Raw genomic sequence first — 12,250 nt, 5'->3', positions numbered from 1 at the left:
TAATTAGAGAAAAAATCTCTTTAGATCCCTCATGCCAGTGTTTTACTAGGATATTCCTATGTAATTGGGGCTTAAAGGTGTTAAATAAAGGAATTCATAGATAAAGAAAATATAATTCTGTGGTGCTAATTATCCAGAAAAATATTTTTTTCCTTAAACTCTTGAGATTCTTAGATTAAAATAAGGATAGAGAAGAGCTAGTATTATTGCTTTCCCTTCTTAAAAAATAAAAAAATCTTGAACCTATTTCCAGATGTCAGTGGAGCAGGTCTCATTCAGCTACTGGAGCATTCCCTGCTTAGACAAATTAATAATGGAAGAGCTTTAGAAATCAATTTCGTATAAAATAAAATGGTGTATCTCCAGATGAAGGACTTGCTGTGCACAGCTGCTCTTGTGTTAAGCATTAATGGTAAGCAATAGTGTTGCGGCCATAATATTGAACTTTCCAAAGAAAGTCATTACTGAAGCAGATACTAAGAGAGTAAAAAGCCTAAAAAATCTATACAAAATGAATGAAAAGCCTTGAAAAACTGAGAACTTCACCTTCTTTTTTTTGCAAAGGGTTTTGTATTTAATAGCTGTTAGTTCCTGTTAACAACTTAACATTTAAAGGAACCTTTAAAGTAAAATAACCAAACCAAACCCAAAACACTTTCTCAGTAATCCATCTTATAAATTATCAAGTAGTGCAATTAGTGTATAAATTGGATAGTTCTACTTTTTACATTGAAATAAGCCTCTTTGAGCATTGTTCACATTTTTTTTTCTTTTCTTTCTTTTTTCTTTTTTTTTTATTGTTGAAATCTGGGAGGAAAGGACATGGGCTGACATGTCTGGATCTAACCATACTCATGATATGGAAAATCTTACAATATGTTTAATTCTGGCTTATTTTTCAAATCTGATGTGCTGAGTGTTGTTGTTCTGTGCAAACAGATCCACCAAGCTCTGATATTCCATCCTCCTTTGCGGGGATTGTAGCTAGCCCGGGTGAAACCAATGCAAACAACACATGTATTGAGGATGAAATTCAGTTTATATGTGTGTCACTGAAATAGGGAATATGACTTAACTTAATAGGGAATAAGACTTAACACCAATGTTGCATTAAGAAGCAGCCATTCTTTATTGCAGTGCTGGATGCACAGGGGTTCGCTCCACCTAATGTGCATAGCTTCCTTCTCTCAGGTAGCTCTTTTTATGCAGTACATGTATACATATTCAAAATGTTTCCTGTAAAAGGCACACATATTCATGAGATTGCCCAATACTAATTACAGTATTCGCCCTCTCCCTCATGCATGCCCAGCTGTCCAGAGCGGAGGTCTTCAGTGGTCTCGAGGGTCTGTAAATCTGCCCTCTCCTCTATTCAGTTGGCTAGAGTTCTCCTTTGTAGTCCGCATATATGGTCTTAAACCATATCAGTCTGGATTTATTGCATACAAGTATACAAAGATTACTTTCAAACAAACAAGGTACTTAACACTAGCTGTTCGAACTTAGGATGCATGACTACTTCTGAGTTCTTAAGATTAAACCTTAACCCTTTTGTAACATCAGCAGAAGCAGAAATACTTGCTTCTGAATGGAGACAACACAGATACATTTGAGAGGTTAATTTTAGGTTGCAGACAGCAGTGTTTGTTACACATTCAAATTGCTTTTGTTTATTTTGGCATATTGGGACCAATAAAGCAATGCATGTGTTTGTGTATGGACTGTTCCCATATAAAAATCATTGCTGAACTGATTTGGGATGAAACTGCATTGCCCATAACCACGTAAGTAATATATTCTGAACAAAACTTTATGAGATGATTACCCTTTTTTTTTTTTTTTTTATGGTGATGGTGCTGTAAAAATTACAGAGGACATTCCACAGAGCTGTTTATGTTAGATAAGGTTTTACTTGGAGATAATTTGACCTTTTGACAATTTTAAGTCATTATCTAAGTAAAATAGTTAGGAAACGGCTGCATTCATTCTTGACTGAACATATTCTGTGGTAGCACAGAGCTAGTCAGGAACAATCTCTGTTTGGGGGGGATGGTACTGATCAGTTATTAATCCAAGGTGTCATTATGAAGCCGGGCCCAGAGTTGTAGTGAATGGATTTAAACCCACTTGGTAGCCAGTCACAAGTGGTGTTCCCCAGGGCTCAGTATTGCTGTGAGTTTTGTTGAATGTCTTTATCAATGATCTAGACAAAGGGATCGAGTGCACCCTTAGTAAGTTGGTGACAGGAAGTTGGGCGGGAGTATTAATCTGCTTGAGGGTGGGAAATCTCTGCAAAGGAATCTGGACAGGCAGGATTGATGGGCTGAGGCAAATAATATGGGATTCAAAAGGCTAAGTGTCAGGTTCTGCACTTAGATCGCAATAACCCAATGCAACACTTCAGGCCTGAGGAACAGTGGCTGGAAATCTGCCTGCTAGAAGAGGACCTGGGGGTGTTGGTCAACAGCTGGCTGAATATGAGCCAGCAGTGTGTCCAGGTGGCCAAGAAGGCCAATAGTATCCTGGCTTTTATCAGAAATAGCATGGCCAGCAGGACTGTTTGACTCTGGCTGGATACCCAGGTGGTACCCAGGTACCTACCAAAATCACTCTATAACTCCCCTCCACAACTGGACAGAAGAGAGAAAATGTTACAAAAGGCTTGTGGGTTGAGATCAGGACAGGGGGATCGCTCAGCAGTTACTGTCATGGGCAAAACAGACTCAAGTTGGGGAAATTAGTTCAATTTATTGCCATTCAATTCAGAGTAGGGTAATGAGAACTAAAACACAAAACTTAAAAGCACCTTCCACCCACCCTTCCTTGCTCCCCAGGCTCAAATTCACTCTCAATTTCTCTACCTCCTCTGCTCCAGCAGTGCAGGGGGACGGGGAATAGAGCTCATGGTCAATTCATCACATGTTGCTTGTGCTGCTCCTTCCTCCTCATACTCTTCCCCTGCTCCAGCATGGGGTCCCTCCTGTTGGAGAACGTTCTCCAATGTGAGTCCTTCCCATAGGCTGCAGTTCTTCATGAGCTGCTCCAGCGTGGATCCCTTCCATGGGGTGCAGTCCTTCAGGAATGGGCTGCTCCAGCATAGTGCCCTGTGGGGTCACAAGTTCTTCCAGCAAACCTGCCTCAGCGTGGGCTTCGCACAGGGTCACAGTCTCCTTTGGGCTTCCAGCTGCTCCAGTGTGGGGTCCTCTGTGGGCTGCAGAGGGACAGCCTGCCTCACCATGGTCCTCACCATGGGCTACAGAGAACTCTGTGCTCCAGCACCTGAAGCATCTCCTGCACTGCCCTGGGTGTCTGCAGAGTTGTTGCTCTCACATATTCTCATTCCTCTCTTCTGCTGCAATTGTTGCATGGATTTTTTTTTTGTTTCCCTTTCTTAAATATGTTATCACAAGAGCGCTACCACCATCGATGATTGGTTTGACTTTGGCCAGCAGTGGGTCCATCCTGGAGATGGCTGGCATTGGTTCCATTTGTCATAGGAGAAGCTTCTGGCAGCTTCTCACAGAAGCCACCCCTGTAGCCTCTCTGCTACCAAAACCTTGCCATGCAGATCCACTAGGGTTGTAATATGAATATGAGGAAAAACTTCTTTACCGTGAGGGTGACAGAGCCCTGGAACAGGCTGCCCGGAGAGGCTGTGGGGTCTCCTTCTCTGGGGGCATTCAAACCCCACCTGGATATGACTCTGCGCAACATGTTCTGGGAGACCCTGTTTTAGCAGGAGGCTGGACTAAGTGATCTCCAGAGGTCCCTTCCAACCCTGACCATTCTGTCTGTGATTCTGTGGTTGTCCTGGAGCACTGTGTTCAGTTTTCGGCCCCTTGCTACGAGAGGGACATTGAGGTGCTGGAGTGTGTCCAGAGAAAAGCAAGGAAGCTGGTGAAGTATCTGGAGCACAAATCTGATGAGGAACAGCTGAGGGAACTGGGGTTGTTTAGCCTGGAGAAAAGGAGGCTGAGGGGAGACGTTATTGCTCTCTACAACTACCTGACAGGAGGTTGCAGTGAGGTGGGTGTTGGTCTCTTCTCCCAAGTAACAAGTGACAGGACAAGAGGAAATGGCCTGAAGTTGCACAAGGGGAGGTTTAGATTGGATATTAGGAAAAATTTCTTCACCAAAAGGGTTGCCAAGTGTTGGAACAGGCTGCCCAAGGAGGTGGTTGAGTCACCATCTCTGGTGGTATTGAAAAGTGCTATGTTAATGGTTGGACTTGATGATATTAAGGTCTTTTCCAATGTAAACAATCTAGGATTGTGTGACAGAAATATCCTGAGTCCTAAATATAGTGGTGCAAAATGCTTTATGATGGTTAATGTTAGGGGCTGTTGAAGTTATATCAGTTTATTATTTTTAGCTATCATGTCTCACCACTTTCCACCTTTTACTGAAAAATAATTCCATGACTTCTTTCTGAGCTGCAAGCTAAGTAACACCACATTTCCGAGCTAGTGTGGGTTATCATGTACTTGAATGCAGGTTTGTTCATGTAAATTCACTAAAAGGTGAGAAGAGGTTTGAAATGAAACTAAAGGGAAACTACAGGCTGTAGGTTGCATCTTTGCTCCATCTGAGGAAAACTTTACTGAATCTGGCACAGGGAATTGCATTATCTGTGTTTATGGATGTTTTGAATAACCATATGAATGTTTATTTGAGAAGTAACAAGGTAAAATTCAACTTTAACAAATACTTGTTTGACTAACCTGGTACATGCTATGTTGAGGTTGACTACCTGGTAACCCTCTGAGATGAGGCCTCTCCCCAAATGCATTACAGGGATGTAAAACTGTTAATAATTCATCTGTGTGTCTCTGTTCCTTGCACATGCATACCTAACTAGCAGAGTAGGACAGATGTAACGGGTCTTACTTGGCAGGACTTTCAGGAAGGCCTCCCCCATGACAATCACCTATGCCTCTGGAATCATCTCATGAATTAAAAATGGGCAAATGTAACCAAGATCTGCCTTTCCTGTAGAATACTTTAATTTAGGCTTTACCCTGTGACAGCCTCTGTCCTGCATTAATCGTTTTTGCATTTATCAACAAAACTGAGGATTTCCACTCTACATGTGCAGAAATAACAGAAGAGTATGCCTTATTCTTGCTTGAAATGTAGCCAGGCCTGTATCTCCATAATACAAACAGCAGAAGTGGGAGGGATAACAAATCCAATGAATAATGTATAAAATATCAAGTCTAACCATATGCCAAACAAGAAAATCATCAAAGGAGAACATGACTAAAGCCTAATGTATGCAACAGAGAACTGTGTAGTGTTGAAATAGTTCAAAGATATTAGTATGCAGCAATGAAACACAGTGAGGCTGACTTCTTCAAGGCGTTTGGTGAGCCAGGTTCAAGGCATCTGATTAAAATGCATGTTTTAAACAATAAGTTATATAAATAAAACGGTAAATCTCTAAATCCTCGATCTTCAAATTTATTTATTTATATTTTTTTTAGGAAAACGTGTAATCATCTTTTGAGGTATTTCATTTTGCTTTCATCTTAGACCACATAATGGCTTTTGTCAGTAAGATGTAAGCCAGTTTCCCCCAATGGCTTTATAGTGTGATCTGTATATGGACCAAGGAATCCATGTCTTTTTCAGTGGTCTCCATCCCTTCTGATTATTTCCTGTATAATCATAAAGTGCATAATAACTTATTTTTGCATAGAGAGCATTTATTATCTTTTTAAAAAATGATTTTTAAAAAGATGAAATCAGGATACAAAATTAGATCATTGGAGATAAACGTTTTAGGGGAATTTCAGTTTCCTAGTAATAGCAATTTCAATAAGATCCTTAAATACTTGGAACGTTACCAAAACCAGTGAATAGATTTGAGACCATTCAAAGCCATCTAAAATTAAAGGCGTTAGTCCAGAGAGAGCTTAGGATGAATGAGTAATTTAATCATATTACTTCTTGAGGTTGAAGAGGGAATTCAGCACTTCTTTGGTGTGAATGAAATTTTAGATACTAGGGGCTGAGTTCTTATTTATGTTTCACTATGCAGAGACTTACTACTAGATTATATAAACTGTTGTAGAAAACATCACAAAATCAATAGAACTAGTTTTCTCAGTAAACATTGTAATTCCTTAATTAATATTTATATGATCCAGCACCCAGTAATATCTGATGACAAATTTTGCAGTCACACCATAAATCCAGAAAAAAAATTCCTCACATGGAAATGTAAGCATGTAGGCGTTTGTTATAAAATTTGTCCTGCAGAAGGTAATATATTAATTAGGAAAAAGAAACTTATTGACATGTGGTACAGAACATACCAGTTTCGTGGTATGGCAAGAAGTAATGTTTCTGAAGACCTTCTCCAGATCTCTGTGAAGCTGCTGACGATCTTTACAGGCTGTGTGTACTGAAAGGGCCAAGCTAGTGAAAGATAAGTAGAATTTAACAGTTGCGTTCACCATTCAGTCTTTCTCCAATATGAAAAACTACAAGTGTTACCACGCACAGTAATCTCCGAAAGGATTAGACAGGCTGTAAGTAGTGTGCCAGGTGGTTTATTCATGGTTTCTTTTGTGTATAACTGGACCGTTTCAATAGTTCTTACTCTAGTTCTGGTGAATGTCTTCCCTTCCGTTGTACTTTTTAGCTTAATAACACATATGTAGCCAGAACAGGACAGTTTGAATTTTGTTGCAATCCAGGAAATTACTGAAAAACTATGGTAGAACTGAATGTGAGGCTTAGTTGCCAGAAGGACTTCCTCCGAAGAGTGATTTGGAAAGCTATGTCTTCAGAACCTTCATTTTTCTCTGTCTCAACCAGAATTTCTGAGCATTCTCTCCATAAAGAGAAGGAAAGAAACATAATTTCAAGAAGTGATTTTCTGGTTTTTATTACAGTTAAAAGAGCCCCAACTTTTGTTATACAGAACCTTTTGGTGCTTTTGGAAATATTAGGGAAAGTTACAGGCATTTCAAATTTTATTATTTGGTGTTTCCTCGCAAGGTTAAGTTAACATTTATTTTGCCTCTTCATATTTCTGAAAGATTTGCCACACTATGTTTGGTCTAAAGGGCCCGATTCTGAAGTATGTTCTGTCCAGGCAACTGGTGTTGACCTCAAGGAAGTGATACTTTGTCAGGTACATTAACATATCTTTGTAGCTTGCAAATTCTGAAGAACAATGTAGCTGAATTATTTCTCAGATTGTCTTCTGTTACACAGACAAAATGTAATCTTAACCCGTATTTCAGTAAATTTTCATTCAGAATTTAGAAAAGTTAGATTGTAGCTCAAAATAGTATGTGAAGTTACACTACCATCTTCTTGAAGGTTATAAAAGATAAATTGTAGCTAAATGTTCATGTGACGATTTTCAGTAGATAATTTATGTTAGCAAAGGAGCTAATCTGTTATTTTGTGAGCCTTTAGAAAATGGATTCAATTTTGAATTAATACCTATGTAAGTATCCACTGTGACAGCAGAGGAGGTTGATGTTAGAAGCACGGTCCATCAGCTCCTGCATTCAAAGTCTCTTTGAACCACCATCATTTGCTTTGGAGAATGCAGTTAAGGAGTTGGACTTACCATTTATACGGAAAAATAACTAAAAAGAAAATTTTCAATTGACTTAGTGGAAATGACTAAGAGGTAGCAGTGTAAATTACCTTTTATCTGTTGTTTTGAAATAAATCCAGATGCATACGCTCAGATAATTCTCTGCTAATTAAGACTGTCCAAGATATGCGTCGATTAAGAGGGACATATATGATAGGGCATAAGCTGTTATTGGATGGAATAACTTTTTGTGGAAAGGTTGAAAGTTTGGGTAAAGATACAGCAGTGTTGGTCAGTACCTTGATTTATATTTGCTATTTTACCTAAACCACTTATAATACAAACTGAAGTGAGTTCATTGGATGCAGATTTTGCAGGTCTTAGGGAATGTATGTCAAGGATGGGGGTTTGGATGGAATTCCAATGGATACATTAGTCTGGACGGACACAAAAAGTCCATGATCAAACGTGCTAACCATGGCTTCAGACTCATAAAATACTGCTGAGTTTAGCCTGTGTGTACCTAAATAATGATACTTAAGTTACAAAATTGACATATATCATTCCCAAAAATTCTGTTCTCTCATTTTCAGAAATTTCAAAGACCCTTATACCTTTAGATTGCAAAGGACCCATCAGGTGGTTTAGTCTGAGATCGTAGAAAATAACGGTATAGAGTCTGAGGTTCTTGTGCTGTGCATCAATATACAGTGTTTTCAGTGGCTGATAATTGTATACTGATATATATATATACTGTCGGTTATGTTTGGTTTAAATGTTCTGGTAACTGATGTACCAGATCAGGTTATGATCACTTAGGAAAGAGTACATTTAGTAAAATCAAAAATAGACAGCTACTCTGAGCTGATGGCTTCTTTTATATTAAATGGATAGAGGTATCATAATTCTTCCCATTTGTCTTTGATGAATGCTTTTTTGGGAAGAATCCTGGAGCTGCCTATATCTTTCTTTATTTCCTAGACAGGAAAATTATTAACATCAGGAAATAGCTCCTCCAATGTTGTTGGCATACAGTAAGAGAGCAATTTGCAGAACATTATTTCATTTCGTATAACTTTTCACATTTTTACTTGTGTTTGTTAAGATATCAAAGGGTTTTGAAAGGCTTATTTTGTTTTTAGTAAGGAAAAGTTTCCTACCCTTGCAGAAAATTAAAGTAAAGCTTAGATTAAATGCTTGCAAATGGTTACTAATCTTAGCATTTTCTTAACAGTGACACAAATATCTCAACCTCATTTTATTTCCAGAAGATATTATATTTTCATATTACTTTTCTAATTTCCATTTTTAGGTAAAGCTTTCTTAAGTCAGTGTGTAGATGCATAACTGAGCTTTAGATCAATGCAGTATTATTGTATACAACATAATTAACATAACTGTTTTCAAAATTAAGTGCTTTCTTGTTAAAAAATAAAAAAAAATATTTCATATTCTAAAGCACTTTGGTTGAAATTCTGGTTCCATTGAAGTCAGAGGACAATTATAGTCAGTAACTGTTTCTTCAACACAACTTGGCGCTTTAAGGTCTTAATTATATATATATTTATCAGATTGTATTATATGCTCATACATATAGGGGTATGTAGGTATTTCAAAACCAGATTACACAAATACAGACAATTTTTTTCCATAACAAATGTTTATATTTATATAGTGCAAAGTCTCTGATATTGAATCATATTGTTGTATTTTGAATACTTAAGATTAAGTTTTTGATTTATTCTATACGTATTTTTTTTACCTTTTTAGCTTCCCCATGGGTAGATAAAAGTCGAACTCCAAACAAGATAGATCTGTATGATGTTCGCAGAAGACCATGGTAAGCTTTCTTTAAAGGACTTATGCATACACATCACTTACTTTATGCATATGACTGTAAAGACAAATTTCTCAAATTATTTATATCTAGTAGTCCTTACTTTTACCTATTGCTATTTTCTTTTTAAAAAAATCAGTTAATTCTTCTAAATAAACAGTTTTCAAATCATACTACTTACTACGCAATATCCACTAGAGTGTCTTGTACGGTTGCATTACATGGATTTTTTCGTGAGAGGTTAACAAATAGGTATAAGGCAATTAAAAACTTCAATTTTGTGCCAAAATCAAATGTAATTCAGATTATTAGACTGAGCCATTCTTCCAGACTTTTGTAAGAGTTTAAAAATATGTCTCAGTGGTTTAGACCAGCAAAAAAATCACTAAATTGGTAAAGACAAGAGAACAGGGGATTGTTTCTCATAATTTTTTTTCTGTAAGCGTCTGGAGTCATAGTAATGTGTATTAATACATGAAGTCATACTGGTTGAATATACTTTTTCAAAGGGCAAAGTATTTTACTCTAAGCTGGGCTGACTCATTTTATTACTTAATAACTCATCTGTCATCAAGATCTTTATGCTCTTGCAATAGCATTCATGTTTTTCAATTATCAACATCTGAAAATAGTGAATTTTGAATAGTATGCCTACTTTCGACTTTCCTAGTGTAGTTTATGCTTTGGTTTACTTAGTGGGACAGAGCAAGAAAGAAAATGATAGCACATGCTTTTCTACTAGCCACAATAGAAGAATTTAATTGGTTCAGTTAGATTTAGAGGAGAGATCACAGATTGTATTCCATCACTAGCAAATGTGTTTTCACGTTTGTGTCATTCACACCCTTTATTTATTTCAGGTATATCCAAGGAGCTGCATCTCCCAAAGACATGCTTATTTTAGTTGATGCGTAAGTGTTTAATGTCTGGGTATTGATATTAGAGGGGTAAAAGTACTTAGATATATTGAACAAATCTCTGTATGCAGAGAAATGGAGAGAGGATTAAGAAGTCCTTACATGCAAGGACCAAAAATGTTGGTATGAAGAAAATAAATACACAGGAAAAATAGTTCCAGAAGGCCCAAACCAAATCGGAAAATTATTTAAATGGTGGACAAAAAAGTGGGTTTTAATCACTTTAATATTATTCTGCTTTCATCTTCTTAATTACTGAAATAATCAATTAAAAAAAATTCATATGCTTGCCAAGATTCATTGTAAAACACAAACCTAAACCCAAATGACTAGAAGCATAACAGTACATTTAATCATGATTTCATGATCCTGAAGGGTGAGAATGTGTGCAGACTTCACATGCTTTACTGTACATATTTAAAAATTGCCAAATTTGGTTACTATAAAACATTAATAGAAAGTGAGCAAAGAAATTAATAAAAATTATCTCTTTGCCTTGGCAAAGCTTCCTTTGTTTCGCTAATATTGAGGGACTCAAGGAAGCACTGAACCTAATGTGTCAAACAGATTGCTTTATGCTGAAAAAATTCTCAGTAAGAGAATTTGCACTTAGTGCTTTTAAATGTAGTGAAGTGCTTTCATATAATCAGTGAGTTTTATCAACATTTGCTATCTCTTCACTTCGGCTTAGGTTTTGCCTTGAATCAAACAAGCTGTCATTTGAGTATTTGAAAATCTAAAGCTCTAAATCTGTGTGTAGGGGTATAAAATGTTTAGATAATGCATTGGTTGAAGGTGATAAACACAGATTTCTTGAAATGAAAATGAGGAAATAATGAATCATTATGACTTCACCTGAGCCAGAAGACTGGGGCTTTGAATGGCAGTTTTGGACTTAATTTTTATAACAATACTCCTGATGAGTTGGAGAATTCAGGACAATTATTGACAAATTTAGTGTGAAATCAGTGACAGTGCTGGTTGGTGTCCTGTATTTTCTTTGTACATTTAAAATAAAATTTGTTTAAATCATTTTTTCTATTATCTTGTGGATTTCTTTTAGGAGCGGGAGTGTCAGTGGATTGACATTGAAGCTGATCCGCACCTCAGTCATTGAGATGTTAGAGACCTTGTCTGACGATGACTTTGTGAATGTAGTTTCAGTGAGTATCTGTTCTTTCCACAAAATTTGGATTGTCAACAAAGCCATAAGCAAACTGGTTTTATTGCCACATATGAGATACTTGAATGTTAAGCTGCTAAGAGACTTAAAATATATTGCAAAATACAACATTTGGCTTACTGTTTTCTTGTAAATATAATGAAAGTCCTAGATTTGTTGCTATCTATACATTTGAGTGAAGGGCAAAAGTAAATTAAAAAACCTCTGTAGCCAAATTCTCCTTTCTAGTATATTATTCTGGTCTCTGTAACACATCTTCTATTTGACTGGTATATGCAAATTATCTTGAAATAATTGGTGGTTCCCAGGTTTTATACTGTGGTATGAGATAAAATGATACAGAGGAGATAAGGGGAAGTTCCTTCTTCCACACAGCAGATACTTGGGTTGCTTGTGTTAATTGATGCATGATGATGGAACCTATACAGCCATATATCTGACCTGCCAAAGGGGTGTTGCTGGGAAGTTCTACACTTAGGAACCTGATGGGTAGCAAAAAACCTTTTTCCCATAATAAGTAACATATTAGAGGGGAGAATCCATGAAGGAACTTTAAAATGCACATATTTATACATAGGGGGAGAGCATATGTGATGTGCAGGTCAGAGGATTGTTAAGAGAAAGGTAGGATTGTAAGGAGTTTCAGATGAAGGTGATGCTGGCTTTTTCAGGGCTGGCTTTTCAGCAGCTGAGATCTTCAAGAACATGATCTGAAACTTTAGTAGGACCTATGATTACTACACTTCAAACTTGAC

General features: G+C 37.1%; 1 protein-coding gene across 11 annotated transcripts in view; it reads left to right on the top strand.

Moving 5' to 3' along the window:
* CACNA2D1 (calcium voltage-gated channel auxiliary subunit alpha2delta 1) overlaps positions 1 to 12,250 on the top strand; it is a 436,670-nt gene that overhangs the window by 312,017 nt on the left and 112,403 nt on the right. For all 11 annotated transcript variants that reach the window (XR_008822121.1, XR_008822120.1, XM_056340748.1 and 8 more), the window contains exons 8-10: positions 9,329 to 9,398; positions 10,256 to 10,306; positions 11,376 to 11,475. Coding sequence is in view for 9 of the 11 variants with exons in the window: in XM_056340748.1 (XP_056196723.1) it covers positions 9,329 to 9,398; positions 10,256 to 10,306; positions 11,376 to 11,475 (221 nt within the window). In the remaining 2 variants the exon portion in view is untranslated. The remainder of the gene's footprint in view (positions 1 to 9,328; positions 9,399 to 10,255; positions 10,307 to 11,375; positions 11,476 to 12,250) is intronic.

Source organism: Falco biarmicus, chromosome 5 (assembly GCF_023638135.1).
Source record: "Falco biarmicus isolate bFalBia1 chromosome 5, bFalBia1.pri, whole genome shotgun sequence".
Classification (NCBI taxonomy): domain Eukaryota; kingdom Metazoa; phylum Chordata; class Aves; order Falconiformes; family Falconidae; genus Falco; species Falco biarmicus.
The sequence above is the reverse complement of the archived record's forward strand: the minus strand, read 5'-3'. Positions and strand labels throughout refer to the sequence as shown.